The sequence below is a fragment of the Anthonomus grandis genome, chromosome 9 (genome assembly GCF_022605725.1).
Source record: "Anthonomus grandis grandis chromosome 9, icAntGran1.3, whole genome shotgun sequence".
NCBI classification, from domain to species: Eukaryota; Metazoa; Arthropoda; class Insecta; order Coleoptera; family Curculionidae; genus Anthonomus; species Anthonomus grandis.
This window is the reverse complement of record NC_065554.1, coordinates 19,982,634-20,005,578: the sequence shown is the minus strand read 5'-3', so window position 1 is coordinate 20,005,578 and position 22,945 is coordinate 19,982,634. Positions and strand designations below refer to the sequence as shown.

General features: G+C 31.7%; 1 protein-coding gene across 2 annotated transcripts in view; it reads right to left on the bottom strand.

The window, feature by feature from the left end:
* LOC126740084 (putative inorganic phosphate cotransporter) overlaps window positions 1–22,604 on the bottom strand; it is a 34,715-nt gene extending 12,111 nt beyond the window's left edge. Inside the window, exon 1 of one of the 2 annotated variants that reach the window (XM_050445958.1) lies at window positions 22,441–22,604. In XM_050445958.1, the coding sequence (XP_050301915.1) occupies window positions 22,441–22,516 (76 nt within the window). In that variant the 5' untranslated portion in view covers window positions 22,517–22,604. Of the gene's footprint in view, window positions 1–17,686; window positions 18,095–22,440 lie in introns of those variants that run through there. The other variant, XM_050445959.1, reaches the window with a different exon arrangement.
* Window positions 22,605–22,945: the final 341 nt, after the last annotated feature.

The following is a 22,945-nucleotide window of genomic DNA, read 5'->3' as shown; positions in this document are numbered from 1 at the left end:
CAGATAAACAAAATGTTTACTTTGTTAAAAAATGCAACTCGAAAAGTTCGAATCGGCACATTTATATGAGAATTTTCAGTACATTGCGTCATCGTTTTCTTTTATATTGTGAAATTGCGACTTTTGATTCCTGAACAATACCGACTTTGCAGTGATTCAGACAGTTGTTACTAAAAATAGTTTTTTAGGTCTAGACAACAAGTACCTTTGTTTGAAGTATAAACAAAGTTTAGGCGTAGTAGATAATGCTGCATTTTTATTTATTTACTTCATACTTTGGCAAAAATAATATTTATATCTTATTCTACTAAAATCACCAATAGATTGAATGATTACTGGGTGTCTGTGTCATTTCCGTAGCATATGATTTTGTTCATATCTTGGTTAATGTCTCCAACTTTTACCAAGTCTCATACGTTTTTATACTGGAAAATTAAGACAGTACTATTGGAAACTGAGAGGTGGTTTAGTTGCAACGTTCTTCCCCAAATGCACTTGAATATTTTAAATAATTAATAAAGGATTATCATCAAATGGTGTAGCTATACTGAACTCGTTGGATAATGGACAGTAAAAACAAAGAAAATCTTAGGAGTTAAACATTGCTTTTATTATATTACCTCCAGTTATTTCTATTTGGTTTTAATAAATGTACAACATCTTGTCAGGATGTATTTATTACAACAGTAAACCTTTAAACATCAGTAGACCTTGTTAAAGACTTGTTCTCCAATCCAGGTAGATCAAAACCTGATGTTCAGCATTAGAAATTACGTTGAGGGGAAAGTGCTCGCAAATACTTCACACAACAACAGACTGATGTAATGGCCAATTACATAGTTTACAAAATAATCCCAGGTACCGCAACACTTTGGGTTGCACTAGTGCCACGGACCCACTTACACCAGCTAGCGTTGTTTTACGTATCAGATAACTACACATAGCACGGAAAGATGTGAATTTAAATATTACTTTCATATTACTGATAATGATTAAAATAATAGGAAAGACATAAGGTAAAACATTGCTCAGAGAAAAATCTCACCTTTGTAATTTGACAGGTATAAATAGTTCAATAAAGGCACTAACCACAAACACTACGGAGAAGTTAGGAGAGAACAAGTAGATACTGCTAAGCAACTGTTTTCGAGTAAAATTACCGTCACACTGAATTCTAAAAAGGATCACATTAGAAATATCCCTTACAAGAATCCCGATATATATCTGTCATTGCCTATGCGTTTGAGATTCTACAGAGACCAACATTCCCACACATTATAACTTTCTTTGAAGAGACCTTTTATCCACAAGTGCTATTCCTGTTTATTTCTATCATTTCCGAAGAACTTCCTAAGACGTAATACCTAAAGATTTTGAAAGATCCTTAAATTTACATGTTCACCCTTAACATTCCCGTCGGTTATCGTTACCTTTTTCAATCATTTTTGATGGTTGACAAAAACCAGATAAAATATAATAAGTAAAATAAACTCACGCCTTACTACTAAGGCTGAATTGCCATTCCAGAGGAATTAAACAGCACGTACAGGATAATTCCTACACTACAATTTCAATCATCCTTGTTCAACAAAGGTGCTAATTATTAAAACCCTATATAGGAAGTCGACCACCATATGCAACAACAATGTTGACCTTAACAGGAGAGTAGAAAATGTTACCTAAGACCAGAACGAATACTTAAGCAAACTATTAAGAAAACAGCAGATATCACAAGGAAAAAGCTACAGCAACCGGCGAATCTTATAATAGGATTTTTAACGATTCTGTACTTAAAATTCAAATCAAGAGAACTACAAAGAAAATCAGCATAATTGCCATAAAATTTAACAACAAGAGTCCTTTCACTCCGAAAACAATCACCACGAAGTTTAGTATCGAAGACCAAGTGAATGCCTACTGCACACCAAAACGTGTACAACTATATACATATACCAAATCCTCTATCAATGTGGAGAGTCATCCTTAGGCGAGACAAAGCGACCACTAGTAAGGCAAGTCAAGACAAATGATCATCGAAAGTAGAACCAAACAGGAGAGGTTTCCAGGTCAGAAGTAGGTACACGCTTAGTATAATCTCTAAAATATATAGTGGTCAGAAGTAAAGATTTTGTGCAAAAAGGAACATTGGACGAAAAAAGACTCCTGGAAGCAACTTACATCAAACCAAGGAAGCAAAACCAGCCCAAAGTTCATATTCCCAACATCTGGAGATCAGAGACACTGCAAGAATTAATGCGCTTCATATATGACCGAACGTCACACACCTCTAGTATAGCCTGTAGAATAGTTGTTATAACTTGATATCGGTTGGAGATCCTCCCGAATCGAAACGTGGTGCTCAATTCGAAACAAAGACAGTGGAGGTTTGAAAATTAAACTATACTAAGCAGTACAATGTATCAAATGTACTCGGTTGAAATGTATTCCTGAAGAGTTATGTGATATCTAGATAATAATTGAGAGAAAATAATTACAAAGTACTTACACATTGAATGATCATTTCATTGATGAATTTTGGGAGAAGAAAAAGCTTGTACGTTTAAACTTATGTAGATGATATATAGTGGGAGTAATAAATAAATTATTTATTATATATATAAATTATTATTTAAACATGATCTGTAATAAAACAATAAAAATTCAAGATTTATTAATGGTTTTAGAAAATCTTAGTCCAGAAACGCCATTATTCATACTAAAACCATTTTTTCTCAACCTCACTTAGTGATCCAATACGAAGTTTTATTCTTTTGAGTTGAAATATTACAGTCGAAATGCTGAAGGATAAATTCAAATTCATTTATTGCTCTTTTGATTAAATAAAGTAATATAAGGTAGTCGATTTAAGAATAGTACTAAAATTAAGATAGTTGGAACCAAGCAAAATAAAGACGAAAAGTAAAAGACACACCAATTAACCACTAACTATACCAACAGACACAGACTTATCAGCAAACTAGCGATATATAAAAAAAATTGCTAGGAATACGGACAGCTAACGCCAAACAGATTACTTTGGTGAGTCATGCATTCATCCACTGAATAAAAGGGGTGCTGAACTTCTTCGATTTTGGCTTGAACTGCCTATACCCCTCTATCTTCTTAATTTTATGGGATAATGCATTGTATATTTTAACACACATATAATACAGACTCATTTTATATATGTCTAGGCACTGCAAAATCTTTTTTTAAATTTTTTTTTGAAAAAATTTTCATACTTGGAGGTAAAATAGCATACTTTTTAAAAGTGAAGAGAGTTGTCTCTACTAAAACTAATCCTAATTTTTTAAGCAAAGGAGCACAATGCTCTCGAAAAGCGGATCCACACATTCTTTGTACGATTTTTTTTTTGAAAAACAAATATTCTTCTTATTGTCTCTGCATGAGATCTCCAAAACATGCCATAGGTTATGCGTGAATGTACACACGCATAATAAAACTGGATTATTGATTCCCTATTGACAATGTTTTTTAAGTTGTGAATGGCGAAGTTTGTCGAAGTTATCTTTTTACAAATTTCATCACCATGGTTTTTCCAATTTACTTACTCGTTCGATTCCTATACAATGATTCCATCAATGTTTAGGAGCATATCATTAAAGTAATTGATACTTTCAGAGCTTGCCTTTTGTTTTGAAATTAAATAAATGTTGTTCTGCTTAATTTAAGGACCAGCTGATTTTTATCAACCCAGTTTTGCAACTATAAAGTTTGCAAGATCTAAGGCTATTTGATAGTTCTTGTGGGATGTTCATTGGCAAAGTGGGTTAGTACTGTATTATGGTCCACTAATGTCATCATTTAAGCTGATACAATAGAGAAAAGTAAGGCTAACAATTTGCAACGCTGCGTTTTCTAATGCAGTTGAATATTATCGATGAATATGAAACTGAAGATGTTTTACCATATACTAGGTGATAAATATTAGGTCAATAGACAATTTACAGATCAGGTCATTATGAAAGCACTATTAAAAGCTGAAAGTTGGTTTACTTGCAACGTTGATTTCCCAAATACACATAAATATGATCATTTTTATATAATATTAAATAAAGGTTGTTCAAATAGTGAAGATATGTTGAACTCGTTGTATAATGAACCCAAGAAATAGCTTCGGAGTTAAACATTGCTTCCAAAGATCTAAGAGTAAATTGCCACTTAGAAGTAATAAGAGCTAAGCAAGATATTGTATCAAATATAATTGGTTGAAATGTATGGTTCAGATACCATAAGACTTGTATGGTATCTGATCCACTAACTGAGACTAAAAAATAAAATATTTACAAGTAGGGGTGATTATAATCATAACATGTAAGACCCTTCCAGAGGAAATGACGTTGAATGGAATACTAGATTGAACCAAAAGATCACTTCATTCATGTATTTTAATATAAAAAAGCTTGTAAAAATGATGGGATGAAAATCCCAGTCCAGAATCGATATTACTCATACTAAAAACAATTTGTTTCACGTCATTAAATATTCCATTACCAAGTCCTATTCTTCTATCGATTCTAGGCAGTGACGAAGGTACAGTTTAAATACTGAGGAGAGCAACAAACTTGCAACGTTGTTTTTCCAAATGTAGTTGAATATCATCGAAGATGAAACTAAAATTTTTTTACCAGATTCTAGACGATAAATATTAATTCGTTAGATAATTTACAGTGAAACCACTGAAACTTTAGGTGTCGAACGACTTAAATGATGCAATAATGGCTCAGAAATTTAGTGCAAACTTCCATGGTATTTAGGTACTATTTACTGAAAGGTGGTTTACTTACAAAGTTGATTTCCCAAATGCACTGAAGGATGATTATCAAATAGTCAAGATATGTTGAACTAGTTGTATAACGTACAGTGAAACCCAAGAAAACTTTAGGTATAAAACGTTGCTTCCAACGATCTAAGAATGAATTGACATTAAGAGAAAAAGCTAACTAGGCAATGTCTCAAATATATTTGATTGAGATGTATGGTTCAGATAGCACAAGACTTTTTTGCTCTTTTTATATAATAGATGTGAAAAAGTAACAAAGTATTTATGATTAGGGGTAGTTGTAATCATGATATGTAGGACTCTTTAAGCTATTTAAAAAAATATCTTTCGTAGACGACATGACAGTGGAAGTACTAAATGATAGTTATTTGAACATGATCTGTAACAAAACAATGTAAACCTAAGGTTACCAATAATTGATATTGATATTAAAAATATTTGTTTCTCAAGCTCACCAAGTTGTATTCGTTTTTTGATTCTAGGAAATTAAGAAGGTACGGTTTAAATGCTGAAGGACAACAACTTGCAAGGTTGCGTTTTAAAATGTAGTTGAATATGATCAATGAAGGTGACACTGAAAATGGTTTACCAGATGATAGGCAATAAATATTAAGTCGATAGATAATTTACAGTGAAACCACAAAAAACCTTGGGTGTTAAACAATTTAAATGATGGCTGAGACATCAGCTATTAGTGCAAAGTTTGGGTGAACTTGGTCATTGACATAACAAATCTAATCCTCTTTAATAAAGTCCAATACTTCCAATATGTGGGTAAGTACCATGAAAGTGCTAAGGGGCAGCTCATTGTAGGATGTTACAATGCTGCTCGAAGTGTTACGTAGAGCGTATTGACTCTTCCGTTTATTTTCATAGAGAAATGTAATATGAATGTGTAAGAGTGAAAAAAATTCTAAAAAGGACCAGTGTTCATTTGATATCCTGAGTTACGAACCAAATCAAACTTTATCTGACCTCACCTCAAATTGCTTCCAAAGGCTTTTAGAGCAGTCCAAAAAGATGAAAATCATACTATACTGGTTTCTAAGTATAGAATCACCAAATAGAGTATTAGTCTTGATAGAGTTACTTTATTTTGCTCTTGAAGCTCAACTGCTACTCAACAGTTAACTATATACTATTTATATTTCCTAGGCCTATCATGGTTTAAGGATAATAATACAATATTATCTTTCAAGGACCTGATGTATATGGCCTTTGCTCTCAGTTGCTGTAACGTTGGACTTGGGGCTGTGCAGAAGCAAAGAGGTAAGTTGTGTTTTGCTTAGATACAGAAATATAAATCTATTCAAGAGATCGCAATAGCAAATAAGCTGGGGGATTTATGCCACGACGGTCAAACCCCTTTCAATTATTTCTTGTCTGTAGGCATCTTGATTGATTTGATTATAATCTTTAATTGCTTTACATCTATTTAATCCCTCAAGCAGGTAACAATTGGTAACAAAGTTTCTTCTTATTGCCCTCCGTTCGAAAGGCAACTGCTACAGACGCGAGTTCATGATATTATTGCCGTTGTAACGATGCTTTTGATTTTGAGCAGCAAGCTTTTTCTTAGATAGTGATGATGGAGTTCCGTATTAATTTTTATTTTGAGTAAAGCAGTGGAAATAACTGTACATGAACTAAAGAAATTGTATTTTTTGACCAGCAAGAACGCCCAACCTAACCATAGCAATTTTTTTTTTTATATAACGCTCTATACTTGGAAGTAACGACCGAAAATTCGTGGTAACTTATAAAATGTCTTAAATTAAATTTAAGGGTCGCATGTGAACGTCAGATTAATCCCATTGGCCATTTGTTACGAGAGTTGAATTAACTTTAGTACCTGCAGAGAATGTCAAACTTAAATTCGTTTATTTTTATTTTTGAATGATTCACCGATGTGCGCTCCTTATAACGTTCAAGATAAATAGGTTTTTATAATTCGGGAACAATGAAAGATATTTTTGGATTTATGGATCAGCTGTTAACTAATATGAATACTACATTCTTGCAGATCTATACAGTGTAGGAGAACTTAACCGTTTTAAATATGGCAAACCAATAGCGTATGACAATAAACATATTAAAAAGCAATTGGAACTATCCTAAAGCAATATATTTAAGTATGTAAAATATTTTTATGATTTTTAGATAACCATGAATTCCACATAGTTTGTCATGCAGTAATTCCACGGTAAGTTTAAAGTCTAGATCTTGGTTGATTGAAAAATATACACTACCGCTCAAAAGTATTTGCCCACCAGGTATTCTTTTTAATATTTTAAATTAGATACAAACAAAAATAAAAACCTATATATATATTTAGATTGTATCTCTTTTTTAAATTGCATATATGCTTAAACAGCATACCTATCAACTATGGTTCGTTGAAAAATACTGAGTATTTAGAAATAGTCTTGCAATGTAGTGAAAATATACACTTCTTCTAAAAAACTAATCTGTTTACAGCTCGTTTCCGATAAAATTTGAAACATTTAAAGGTGTTTACTCTTCAAGAATTGATTTTATGTAACATTGGCAAATAATTTCGCTTGCTTATTGACGATTGTCACCGTTTCTTTGCTGGTTTTTCAACATTCTTTAAAATGGCTAAAACAAAAGAGTTATCGGTAGAAACAAAAGGTATTGGACTTCATAAGGCTGACCGAAAAACTAACCGTCAAATTTCGAAGGATTTGGGAATTCCAAGGCGGACTGTCGATTATAATGTTAGGAAATTCACCAGAGAAGGGACTATTAGCAACAAATCTCGATCGGGAAGGCCAAAGGCAACAAGTTCAAAGGAGCAAAAATCAACAAGGAGCGTAAAAAAGCGGTCAGTGTTACGGTCAACAGTAAAACGGCGCCTTTATAATGCTGGTCTTAAAGGACGTTTAGCTGTATCAAAACCGCTTCTGAAGGATGTTAATAAGAAGAAAAGACTTGAGTGGGCCCAATCACACAAAGAATGGACCATTGATGACTGGAAGAAAGTCCTCTGGAGTGACGAGTCGAAATTCGAGGTTTTTGGAATGAAGAGGCGAGTTTTTGTTTGCCGTTATGCCAATGAAAGGGTCGCTGAGAACAGTACGGTGGCCTCAGTTAAACACGGTGGAGGTTCGGTGATGGTGTGGGGTTATTTCGGAGGATCTGCAGTGAGCGATCTAATTAGAATAGAGGGAATTCTTCGAAAAGAGGGTTACAAAACAATTTTAAGTGACAATGTACTATTTTCTGGTACTCGAATAATTGGGGAAAACTTCATCATTCAAAATGACAATGACCCCAAGCACACGTCGAAATTGTGCAAGCAATATTTAGGTCAATTACAAAGGCAACATCTTCTGAAACTTATGGTATGGCCCTCACAATCACCGGACCTTAATCCTATCGAATTACTGTGGGATGAACTGGATAGATAAGTGCGCAAATCGTGCCCCACATCAAATGAAGACTTGTGGAGGATCATCCAAGAAGAGTGGCAAAAGATACCTCAGGAAACTTTGGACAAATTAATTAGAAGACTACCGAAACTCTGTAAAGCGGTTATTAAAAATTGAGGCGGACATGTAGATGAATCCAAAATTAGATTTTCTTAAATTTAATTAATTGAAAAATGTATTGTTTATATTTATTTTGTTATAAATAAACCGTTTCATAAGAATAACTGATGGGTTTATTATTTTTAGTTATAACTTTAACAGTCATATGTGGGCAAATACTTTTGAGCGGTAGTGTACGTAACCAGGTGTATATGACGTTTTTAGTGTTTAAATAATGAATGTATTTTATGGCTTCAACATAATGTGAAAGTCATCTCAAACTTGTTAGCATAATAGTTGAAAATTGAAAAAAATAAAGAGCTAAAAACATGGACCTAAAACAGAAACTATTGATTTAAAGTTATGATAATGATGAATTAGGCACCAAGTGTCTCTACAATAAAATGATTGAAATTTCTGAAAATTATTGCGATCACTGAATTTTAGGCCTGAAAATTAAATAATTTATCTAAAAAACATGGCATTTCCTTTTTTTCTTATGCTATTATTTGTTATACTATATTTTGTTTATTTCCTCCAAGAAATAAAGTTAAAAAAATATTTCTTTAGAACAGTTCAGATATTTTTTTATTTCTTCCTAGCAGTAAACTTATTACTTATTTCTTTATTATATAATTTCTCATGCTGTCAAACTATTCATATTTTTCGAAATTTGAGGTTATTATTTCAGATATCTGATGCAATTTTTTGCTGCATTTAGTTTATTGCCGTATCTTTTTATCTAAATAATTGATTTAAAACTATTTATATGAAATTAATGTGCTACTGAACTGCCTAGAAGAATTTAAAAAATGCATAATGTGAGCTGCCTAAATAAGAAAATAAACCAGGATTTTAACTGATTAAAATTGTCAACCATCACATATTCAATAATTGTTTAGCTCAGTAAGTATATATTATAGTTCGCATTGTTTTTTTGAGGGCGTAGCAAATTTTCAAAATAAATGACATGAATTAAAACCACATTAGAATTACATGATTTGTTTATAATGCATGGTACGTTCAATTGATTGTTGTAAGGAGTACAAAAAAATGTTAGGTTTCTACAAAATTTTAGAAATTTCCAAAAAACCAACAACTAAAACTGAACTTGGACATCCATCTGGAGAAATACAAAAATGCCGTCAACTGCCTGGAAAAAGCAATTATTTTAGTCGTGCTCGAAGCCATATTATTTTTTCCAGAAACTAAAAATCATTAGTTACTTCTTCCCATGCACTTTAATTGCCCCTTTTAGTTAATGCAGAAAGTATATGTATGGCTTCTGTGCATGGAAAAGTATTGAGTCTATATATTTGATCTCAAGAATTTCGCAAATATTTATTAAGCATTTTCAATTTATGAATTTTCATTTCGTGTAAAGTAGGATGATTTAGGATTACGATAAGGATATTGAGAACACGAGTATTAAAGACTTTTGAGGATTAACAATTAGGTGGTTATGAATACACCATTCTAGAATTTTATTAGAGTGAATATTTGTATATATATTAAGGTCATCCTCGTTCAGATGAGAAACTGCAAGGGAACTGTTATCAGCAAATTGGTTAATTTTATATTGGCCTTGATATATTTAAGTATTTAGGCAAGTTTTTGCGGAATAAGAATTTTTTTTTAAATTTAAATTTATTATTATACTTCCCAGACTGTTGCAATGATTTCGGGTAGTTGCTCAGTCATTTATTTAATGTTTTTGTTTTTGCGAAAAAATGCTGACCAAATGATGTAATTATTTATTTAGTTGAAATTTGGTTGAATCTTTTATTCAACTGTAATTATAAAAGAGAATTAAGAGAATTAGTTTACAAGCAGGTGTATAAGCACTGAATTTATTGCGTCCAGGTAGTTATTGTAATGTTTATTCAATCTATAAAAAATGTTATTCGTAAAGTTGTTGTATAAATTGGCTTTTATTGTCTAAAATAATTAAAATAGTAAGCATTGAAAAATCTTTAAATTTATAACAAAAATACATGCTTTGCTGGCTTGGCTGTTAGCTAATAAATAAAAAGATAAATGATATTTATTAATTTTTCCAAAATGTAGAAAAGAAAAATACACAATCAGTGGAACCACATATGCATATATTCAAATGACTCATATGCATAAAATTTTAAAAAATATATGCAGTATATGGACAACTCGGACTCTTAATTTAAAATTGGCACAAACTAAAAAGAATAATTAAAAGAGTTAAAGAATGATTGTAATAGTGTACTGAAAAAATAAGAATTTACTTGAAAAAACTGCCTGTAAGAAAAAAGTTATGATTTCAAGCGCCTATAGGATTTTAATTGATTTAATTAAAACTATTTTAAATTGCCCTCAACTGCCATTAAAAGAAGAACGAATATGGCATGGATTTTAAAATAAATAACAGAAATTAAAAAAGTACATACACATTCTTAAAAATATTATGTCATCATTTCTTACTTCATTGTTGTGACGATTTTATAATGAGTTACTTATTTTGTTGGGTATTACGTCACTGTTGTAGTAAAAATCAATTTAGAAAATACTATCTCATACGCTAAATTGATTTTTACTGTACAACAAAATAAGTAACTCATAATTTCTTACAACAGCCTGTTACGTCAACAACTATGTCTCATTATTTGAAATTAATGAAAGTTAAGTTTATGAAACTTTCAATAAATTCATGATATATAGTCTGTCTAGAAAGTCTCAGGAAAAAAGAAAGGGCAATTATAATTCAGAAACTAGATGACTGCTATCACTACTTGTTTCATTTTAATCTTCATTAATCCCCATTAGTTTGCAATGGACCTAATATCTGGATATAAAGCATGATATCTTGGATATAAAGCATGCACGAGCCGTGCTAAGAAGAATACTATTTAAAATATCACAGTACTTTGCACTATTAACAGTGCCATCAACTATATAGGGTGTTTCAGAACTATGGGATCAAACTTCTGGGGGTCGTTCAGTGCAACAGAAGAATCCATTTGAGTATAGGAACCTATGTCCGGAAATGCGTCACTACGCCCCTAAGACACGTTATAATTTATAAAAAAACATTAATTACCTAAATAAGATCTGCTGCATTTATTTTTACCTTTTGTACATGATACCATAACAACAATTGTTTAAAATCAACGCTTATCAATGTCACAATTTTTAACATTTATTGCTAATGGAAAACTTTACCAATCAAGAATTGGCGGATATGCATTTGGTATACGGAGCAACAAACTGCAATGCACGAGCAGCATCGCGGTTGTATCATCAACGTTATCCCGAACGACAGCATCCTGGATACACAAAGTTTATTGCGGTTCATCGGCGGCTCGCTGAGACAGGCATGGTTCAGACCAAGATGCATGATACTGGTGTTGCTCGAACCGTAAGAACGCTCAAATTTGAAGAAGAGGTGCTTCAGCGAGTTGCCGATGAACCATCAAATAGCACACGTGACGTCGCTAAGAATATGAATACGAGTAACGCTTTTGTCTGGCGGGTACTACACGAGCAACAGCTCCATCCTTACCACTTCCAGAAAGTTCAAGGTATGACTGCAGCCGATTATCATCCTAGAGTTCAATTTTGTCGATGGCTTCTGGATCACATCATTGCACAACCAAATTTTTTACGATATGTTTTGTGGACCGATGAAGCCTCTTTCATAAGAGACGGTATTTTTAATAGTAGGAATAGCCATGTTTGGGACGAAGAAAATCCTTATGCAATTTTTCCAAGAAAACATCAGAATCGTTGGTCTGTCAACGTATGGGCAGGCATTGTTGATGATTATTTAATTGGGCCATACCTTCTACCGGAACGGTTAACAGGACCTATTTATCTGCGTTTCTTGGAGGAAATTCTCCCAGAACTTCTTGAAAATGTTCCACTAAACGTTAGACAGTAAATGTAGTTTCAGCGCATGATGGAGCGCCGGCTCACTTTGCGGTACAAGTACGCAAGTATTTGGCTCAGCGGTTTGGGCACCGTTGGATTGCCAGAGGTGAAGCAGTTTCTTGGCCTCCTAGGTCACCCGATTTAACGTCGCTCGATTTTTTCTTGTCTATGTAAAGTCTTTAGTCTACGAAACTCCAGTAGAATCAGAGCTAGACTTAATTGGACGAATAACAGCAGCATTTGAAATCATTCAAAACGAGGATCAAATTTTTAGTGTAGTCCGCCAAAATCATGTGCAGCATTTAAATCGGTCTATTGAGGTTGGAGGACGACATTTTGAACAATTCTTGTGATGGTATCATATACAAAAGGTAAAAATAAATGCATCAGATCCTATTTAGGTAATTAATATTTTTTCTAAATTTAAACGCGTCTTACGGCCGTAGTGGCGTAGTGACGCATTTCCGGACATGGGTTCCTATACTCAAATGGATTCTACTGTTGCACTGAACAACCCCTAGAAGTTTGATCCCATAGTTCTGAAACACCCTGTACAGGGAGGAGTAGACCACGTTGAGATATTACTTCCCAAACCAGGTGTGTATTTTAGTGGGAAATGTAGAAACTGGAACGGTAACATTTTCTCTTGACAGTATTTTGAGATGTTTTGCACCAATCTCGAAACAAACTCTCGTCAGATATAAAAATATTGGTAAAATGATCTCCTTGAAAACATTGACAAAACTCTACTTTTCGTTGCTTTTGTAGAGGTGTTATTGCAAGGATCTTTGTTGGTTTCCTTGATATGTAGCCCTGTCTTTTCAGTACCATGCGGACAATTTCTAGACACATTTCTTCGTTGATTTCTAAATCTGCACAACTTTTACCTTAGAATGTTTAAATTAAAATTAGTGTAATAATTAAACGAAATAAAAAAATTACTTTCTAGACGGACTATAGATTGATCAAGTTCATGACCTAGAATCTTTAATTCAGAATAGAATCAAAAAGGAAACTCTTCTTAATTTTCCATGTAATCGTTCATTTATTTGTTTTGCACAAGCAATAAACCCATAAAAATGACATAAAACGATTGAAAACAAATAACGAAATGCATAAAATCAATTGTTTGGGCCAATAAATCATAATTTCAACTGCCGCTGACTTGATGACAGGTTCCAATTCCAAGGAAATTTTATTTATTATACTTTTCAGATACTTGCAACCAATTTGTTATTTTTCCAGGCAGTTAAAATCATAATTTCGGGTAGTGGCTCAGTCATTTATTTAATCTTTTTTTTTGCAACAACCACTGATAAAATGATGTATTCATTTATTTAGTTACTTGGGAATTGGTTTACACGCAGGTGTTTAAGCACTAAGTACTGTATTAAGTTTATTAATAATACTGTAATACTAAGTACTAGTACGTCCAGGGATATGTAGTTATTTTTTTGTTTTGAGGTACTTGTATCAGAAATGTGGTATTTTAGGCAGGCATTTACAGTAAGTTTTTGTCGTATTTTCTTAAGGCATTAAAATTATTATTCCTGGTAGTTTCGTATTTCCTTTAATTCTATTAAGCAGTTAAAACCGCATCCAAATGACATTAACTGTTTTAAAGATTTAATTTTTTTTTAAACGATCTGGAGAAAAATTTAAAATTAAAAGCATGAAAAATCTTTCAAATAATTACAGAAAATATTTGAACAATTTTGAAAAATGCCAAAAAAGATCAGAAGTGCATATTTTACTTTTTTACGAAAGAAATAAATGATTCAGTTTAAAAATTTATAAATATGGCTTGGACTGCCATTAATAGCATTGCGAGCTTTGCATCAAAAAATAAATAAAAATTAGACAATTACATATTTGAAAAAGTCTGTGGTTGGCATGACTGTTGAAAAATGATATAGAAAAATACTAAAAGATAAATGAAAAAAAAAATCTGGGTCATCATTTTTTTCAACAGATGTTACGTCAATAATAACCTTATAGGATTTGCAAATAATCAAATTTTAATTCATCACTTTGATTTAATTTGCGATCAATTGACCATGATATAGATTGATCAAATACAACAATTCGTCCATTTTTCTCAAATAGGCCAACATATAAAAAACACCCAGGACAGTCTCACAACATATAATAAATGGCTACACGTGTTTCGCTCTAGCTAGAGCATCATCAGGCCTAAAATGAAAATTAATAGTTAAACCAAATTTAAATACAGAACACTAAAAAACCTTTAAAAGCTATTTCACAACCTTCACATTAATAAACAAAAATTTGTAGTTTATAATTATAAAAATAAAAGCAAAAAATTAGTAGAACGCAACAATAGAGACTCATCGGGAATCGAACCCGGTAACATAAGATTTTGAGTGTAAAACTTATGGACTATCTAGACCTAATACTAAATTACTTAAATGTCATCAAAATTATCCAACGATGAACTCTTCCAATTTTGTTCTATTCTTACAAATTTGCCATCTTCAAATCCCTTTTCTATACTGTTTAATATCCTTCTGTCAAAAGAAGCATTTGCTAAAGAACATTAATTATAAAACATATCGCTCTTAACAACGGATTTCCCCTTCAATTAATAGATAAAATATATTACAAATTTTTAAACAAATATAAATTGGCCTACACTATAGTTCATAATAAGGACACAAAAAGTTCCTGTAAGTCTCTGTCCTTTTTTGGTACAGTCTCTTTAAATTTAGCTAGATTCTTTAAATCCCTAAATGTCAAAATTGCTTTTAAGACGGCCCGTGTAGTTTTCTAAATAAAGAGTTTTCTCCTTAGAGCGCGAGGATTTTAGCACAGTATACACTGACCAATCTGGTAGAAAAATCTACACAAATTAAAGAATATGTAACGTTTTTTGAAAAATATAAGAATACCAAGTTTAGTGATACCAAATGAGCGTTTGGAAAAATGTACTAGCCTGTACTGATAATTTTTATCCAGCTGTGGGATGTCCTTAAGGTAAAAAGATTGACCTTCTGGAGAAAATGGAAATTTCAAAGGCTAGGGAGTCCTGTTTTCGTGTGTGTGATAGACGTTTTCACTTTTGATCCAAATTTAATTTTTAACAATTGAAGTAAGTAGTATTTTGTATCATTTTTCTACCATTGCATACACCTAGTAAAAATATCTATCTTACACTGGATAATTTTGATAGACATTCAAATAATTTAGTATTAGGTCTAGATAGTCCAAGTTTTACACTCATACTTTGAATCTTGTGAACTTTGAACCTAATCATTTTTGTTTATTTATGTAGTGTGAATGTTGTAAAATGGCTTTTAAAGCTTGTTTAGTGTTTCTTATTTGAATTTTAATTTTGTTTAGACTAATATTGTTGCTTTTAGGCCTGATGAGTTAGAGCGGAAAATGTGTAGCCATTTATTATATGTTGTGATCGTGTGTTTTCATAGTTTTCGTCAATTGTAGATTTATCAAATTTAAGGCTAAAATCAAACTTAATGAACTATAATCAGTACAATTTTGTAAAAGAACAATTAAAAACATGCCCCAAAACCTATTTTTAACTTTCAGGTCTACTTTTAACCCTACATCTCATTGAGAAATGTGATATAATTTTTTTTTTGCGAAAACCCGCTGATAAAATGATGTAATCATTTATTTAGTTACTTGAAAATTCGTTTACAGGCAGGTGTATAAGCAATGAATTTATTACGTCCAGGCATACCTATGCAGTTATTTTTTGGCTTTGAAGTTCTTATATCAGAGATGTTGTATTTTAACGTTATGGAAGTTAGCAACTGAATAAGAAACGAAAATCAAATTTTTACAGTCGACCAGATAAGTTCTGTGTTTTTCCATATTTAAGGATTAAATTTGATTTTAAACTTTAACTAAAATAAAATTAAGAGAAAAATTATAATTACGTATAAAGAAAAGCGGTGTAGATTTAATTTTTTTGTAGCATAAAAGATAAATGTTTGTAAAATAATAATAAATAATCAAAAAAATCACAGTAATTGTTAAAAATTTTGTTACACCTTCAAACTTGGTGTATAAATAACAAATAATAAAATAGACCATATATCTCAGAAAAAAACATTTTTTCAGGGGATGAAGGGGTGTAAGCCACCCCCAAATAACTTAAAAAATCATATAAATTAGTAATAATATTGTCACACCTTCAAACTTAGTGTATAAATAAAAGATAATAAAATAGACCATATATCTCAGAGACACACGTTTTTACACACAAAATTATTACTAATTACTCTGATTTTTTCAACTAGTTGGGGGTGGTTTACACCCCTTTATTCCCTAAAAAAAACGTGTGTCTCTGAGATGTACGGTCTATTTTATTATCTTTTATTTATACACCAAGTTTGAAGGTGTAACAAAACATTTAACAATTACTGTGATTTTTATTATTTTACAAACATTTACCTTTTAGGCCGGAATTGATTTGATTTTTTTGTCTATATGTAATTATAGTTTTTCTCTTAACTTTATTTTAGATGTTTAAAATCAGATTTAATCCTTAAATATGCAAACAAATATATCGCGTGCAGAACTTATCCGGGCGACTGTAAAAATTAGATTTAGAATTAATTCTTATACCAGGTAGTTCAGTTATTAATTTATTTTTGTTGGGCAGCTAACCAACCAATGTTTTATAATACTGATTTAAGAATTAAAAGTATTTTTGAAATCTTTTGGCTAACTTATATAAAATAGCTTTTATATAAAATAGAAAAATAAATAAAAAGTGATAAATGAAATATAAATACTTAGTAGTTGTTTTGGAAAAATTTTGAAGAATTTTGACAAATGCATGTTTATCTTTTTTAAGAATCAAAATATAAAACAGGATAATACAGGATCAGTGCAATCATTGATATATATTTTTTTAAAACTCCCGTGTCTTAAAAAATAAATCAATATACAGACTATGAGCAGAAATTTTTTTAAGCCTGTTTGTTTAAAAATGGAATACCTAAACTGCAAGGAATTAACAAATTAATGATTGCAAATTACTTAAAAAATTAAAATTGAATTTGACTGCCATTAGTGGCAAGACACATCTGAAAATAATGTAATTAATATTACTGTTAAAGAATGATAAAGCAAAGAAATGAAACATAATAAAAAGTAAATATCATGCAATCAAATTTTTTCAGCAGCCTGTTACGTCAATAATGACCTCTAGTTATTTTAAAATAATGACATTTCAATACATCAAATCTTCAAAACTTTCATTTAATTCATCAATGTGACCATGATACTGATTGATCAAGTTCAAGGCTTAAACTAAAACATTTGCAAAAACTCAATGACAAAAAAATCAGTAACACACCCTAAAAACTATTTTTAACTTTTAGGCCTATTTTTAACCCTGATTAAAACATATGATGCAACAATTGGCCGAAATTTAACATACCTTTCTGCTTCATCGGCGTCAAAATCATGGTCTCTAACAGAGACTTCTTCCGATCTCCACTTTTGTCCATTTTAAAATTATTACTAACAATACAAAAAAATATATATATCACAGCTTCGGCACAAGAAAACAAACGGAATGGTCAACCACTTGTATAATATAAAACAATCCCGTTTGGCTTATATTTAATTTTCATTATAACAATACAAATATTTTGATTAAAAATTTAGTGAAAATCCTTGCACGCGGTCCAAGTAAAATAAAACAATTTTTTTTTTCGTTAAATATTTAGTTGCACACGTTCATTATAATAATTTTATTCGTACGCTAAAATTGTATTTCGCTAAACTCAGTTCGGCGCGTTCTCAGGGCTTCTCTTTCTAATAATAAAATAACGGCGTCCGTACTCCGTTTGGTTCAATCAAATTCACACGTTAAGTCAAACGGGAGAGGGGACTTAAGTACAGAAGGGGGAAAACCGATGATGGCGCCAATCGGATCGTATAGGGGGACTTTAAAAATAGAGACAGAAAATCAGCGAATTTCTGGAAATGATTTGTGCGGGATTTAGGTTTCTGACGTCAAACCTCTGGCAAAGCGAGATCCTTGTGGGTTATTTGTTTCGCTTGAAAATTACTGTAGTTTCCAAGAAATTTTAGTAAATTCTCATAAAACGTGGATTTTTGCAGTAAAGTCGAATTAATCCAGAATTAGTATTTCATCTGCACAACAATCTTAAGAAGTCTTTTTTTTTATTCAAAGTCATTAATGAATTGTTGTTTTTGTCATCCTCTTATTGACTAAAATAACTTTTTCTTGCAGGCATTTGAATATTTTCTAACATATTTTCTTTCACTGTCACTGCGATCATATAAAAAATTACGTATAAACTAATTTATTTAGAACAGAACTTCTGGCATAGCTAAATTTTGGACGGGATAATTGTGGGTCGTTTGCTTCGCTTATAAGATATTATAGTTTCCAAGAAATTTTAGTAAATTTTCATAAAACGTTTATTTTTGCGGTAAAGTCAAATTAATCCAGAATTAGTATTTCCTTTGCACAACAATCTTAAAAAGTCTTTTTACTAATTCATAGTTATCAATGAATTGTTTGTTGTTTTTGTCATCCTCTTATTGACTGAAATAACTTTTTCTTCCAGACATTTGCATATTTTGTTAAATATTTCCATCTACTGCCACTACAATCATGTGATCAATACGAAATTTTCCAGAGAAAAAATTATATATGAAATAATTAACTCAGAACAGAACTTTTGAGATATCGAGATCCTGGACGGGATAATTGTGGGTTGTTTGTTACGCTTAAAAACTATTGTAGTTTCCATGAAATTTTAGTAGATTACACGTGGATTTTTGCGGTAAAGTGGTTATATCCAGTGATCTTGGTGGCCACTCAATCGGTCCTCTTCGTCCAATCCATTTATTAGTAAAGTTGCATCAAGAAATTGTCGAACGGCAATGGAAATGGGAAAGTTAAGACCAGCCTCTTGTGGATCAGGGAATAAAACAACTAAAGCGTTTCATGTTTCTTCACAGAAAAAGGGTCAAACGATTCGATTTCTCACAATACCTGCCCACATATTAATTTTTAGAGGGTGCAGTGTGCGGTGTTCTTCCAATGAAGATTTTCGGTTTCCCAATATCTGCAATTTTGCCTGTTAACGTATCCATTTAACGTAAAGATGACCTCATCAGAAAAAATAATATTTCGAACGAAATTTTCATTGGCATTGTTAGCGTCAAGAATCAGCTCACAAAACTGCACTTGGCGGTCAAAATCGTCTTCTGAACAATTCATGTATCAGTTGTATTTTATAACGATGATATTTATTTACCAGAAGTACTGACCTACCAGTGACCCTACTGATAAATTCCAATTACTGGAAATTGTATTAATCGCATCACGCGGATTATTCTCTTTTTCTAATATATCTAACATTCAGCATAGCTCCTTGAGATAATTTTGGAGGTTTTCCTTTGAATCAATTTCTTACATGGCCGTGTTCCCTAAAGTTTGATTAAATTTCTCTAACGATGGATCTAGTAATTGTAGGCTGATCAGCATGAGTTGCATTAAATAAACTACAGACTAGAGCTATATCTAAATCTTTCCATGCATTTCATGGAGTCCCTTCCAGTTTTTTCTGCTTTTTTTCTTTTCTCAAAAGTTGATGTTTTCTTTTCTTAGATATTCTGTGACTTTGTGCATGGTCATTGACGCTGGTTTTGTTAGAATGTTCTTGATGTTTACCGGTCCTAATAGCTCCTGTGTGACTTGCAAGTAGTTTTCCATAATTAGTTCTTGTTTGGTGCTTAGTGTTATGTAATCTGCATCTTTTCTAATTCCCATTTTTGATATATTTTCTAGCGCACTCAGTGAGTCAGTTATTATGACCAACTGGACTTCCTATGGCGAGAAGTGTCTTATTGCTTTTCTGATGGCTATAGTTTCCACTGTCCCGATGGGAGAATAGTCATTTAATCTTTTTAAACTGGAATTTGCCTTTGTTTTGCTGCAGTATATGCCATATCCACAGGGATCGTTATTTGGGTCCACAGATGCGTCACTGAACATTAACCGATTAGAGTTTTTATTAGAAACTACGGAGGAAGTACGGTCTGCTCTTTAAAGACTTTAAAATAAATCATGGTTTACTCTTGGCTCTTCTTCGGTATGGAGCCAATGATGCCCAGCTCACTATTAGCTATCTATCAGTGAGATTACAATCAGTTAAGCTTAATGATGTAATTTCGGAGGGTTTTAGTGTTTCAGATGGAGTCTCTAAGAATTCTATTTTGGGACCCTTACTTTTTGCCTTGAATACGTCCCAAATCGCCATTAAACTTAAACACGTTTTCTTTAACTATTATGCTGATGATACCCAGATCTATATACATTTTCGTCTAGAGAATATTTTAGAAGCCAATGCCATACTTACAAATAATTTTAATATCCTTGGAACAAATTTCTATTAATCATTGTCTGAACCTTAATCCTAAAAAATGTCAGTAACTTCTTTTTGAACGTATACAATGTAAGCAGAGTAGTCAAGAATAAATGCGTGTTAGTATTGGTAAAGAAAGACTTAAATTCTCCGCAACTGCAAGAACTCTGGGGTTGATGCTTGATGAAGATCTTAGATTGTCAGATCATGTCAATCACTGTATTAAGAAAGCGTTTACTAATGTAAAATTTATTTTTAATCAAAGACAACTACTGAATACTCAATTAGGGAAAACTCTTTGTGATAACTTTTGCAGCAGTTTAATTTTTGTGATGTTTATGGTCCAGGCGTATTGGAGAGGTACATGAAGTGAATACAACTTATCCTATATCCCAATTGTTTATACCAAAAAACTAAACTGAGACATGATTATTTTTTAAAAATATCTTCAACGTTCTAAATTAAACAAACAGTGTAAATATTCAAGTCTTTAATAGTCTGGAAGTTGTTCTTATTTATAGAGTGCGGCTCTTAACTGTCCACCTCCTCTTATCTTTTGAATGCGTTTATATAAAAATTTGAAATTTGGCACACATCATCAGTAACATAAATACTATTTTTTGGTTCCTCATTTTGAAAAAATTCAAAATGGCGGCAGGGCGCTATTTTGAAAACTAAAATTAAATAAAAAGGGGGTCATGCGATACATCATTTGAAAGGTCCCACTGAATGCTTTATGGTCCTGGTATATTAAGTCATTACTTCTAACCATAGCAAAATGGCAGCCTTTCAAAAACTTACTTTTCTCATTTTTATTTCTATTTAAAATAATTATACGTAAATCGATGTTGAAAACATGCACTATTAAACGTACAGTAAAATAATCTATTGGAGAACTCTTCACAAACATTTTGGAAAGTGGCAACATCAATATTGCGACATGCATCAATTATTCTTTAACGTAGATCGAAGATAGATTCTGGCTGGGTGACGAAGACTTTTTTGTTTTAAGAAAAACATAAAAAAGTCCATAAGTGTAAGATCGGGCGATCTGGCTGGCCACTCGGTACTCCCTCGATGACCAATCGACCGATAAAGGTAAGTATTATTCAAATATTCTCAAAAATTTCTGCTAAAGTAAGGTGGTGCCCCATCTTGTTGAAAAACTGTTTCCAACTCAAATTAATCAGGATTGTCTTCAATAATCTCAAGGATTAGTCGTTTTACTGCATTTTCCAACATAATTAAGTAAAGGTCCTCTGCCAAATTTTGGTCTTTACTACACCTGAACAGGTGTGCTAAATTTCAAATTTTTATGTAAACGCATTTAAAAGATAACAATATTAAACATGGAAGAAATAATGTATAAGCATTTTTTTTTTAAATTGACTTAAAACAACGAATTAGTTTACTTCTCAAGGAAAAGGGCCACATTTTCGCAATTTTTTTTTCACTAAACGTTTTTTATTTCTGCTCCAAGATAAAAAAAATTACGTTCAAAAACGTTAAAAAACGTTACGTTTATTTAAAAATAATCAAGATAAAAAAATTTTGCTTCATCAATCAAGTTCCTAATTTTCTCCAGTTTCTTAAATCAATGCACGAAAAAAAAAGGTTTACTAGTTCAATTTCCTGGAAGAAATAAATTATGACTTTAAAGGAAATAAAGTTATTCAGTTAATGTCAAATGTACCATTTTTAATTCCACGTAAATTTAGAATGAGAATACCATATCTAGGTTAAGATTTTCACTATAAATTTCAAAATGCGACTCAGTCCCACTTACATTGTAAATCTTGCTGTTGCTCCCCAACATTTTTGTCCATTTTAACGTGCACGTCAACTATTTTATTTACACTCATATTTCTGCTTTAAATTTAAATTACCAAAAAAATTAAATTTCAATACTAATTTCGATAACATATTAGAATACTAACTATATTGTCCTTATCTCATTTTGAAAAAATGATAATTTTCCACACTTGAGGCCCTTGGATATTATCTTGTATTAAATATTAATGTTTAGATTAAAACTCAAAAGAGCAAGGTTTCTTATTGTGTTTGGTTAATTTGTTGGTTATCGTCAAAAAATGGAAAGCTTTAGTTTTTTTGCATTTATCTTTTAAGCACCCAAATTTATCTTTTTTAATACTGTAGAAAACGAGCATCTTGTTAATATCCTGCAAAACCGAAAATATAAAAATAGCTTTTTTCACGTGATGAGGTTTGACAGGAATAATTGATTATTCTTTCTCCGAGTGTCCTCGCAAATACCTGTAATTAAAACAAAA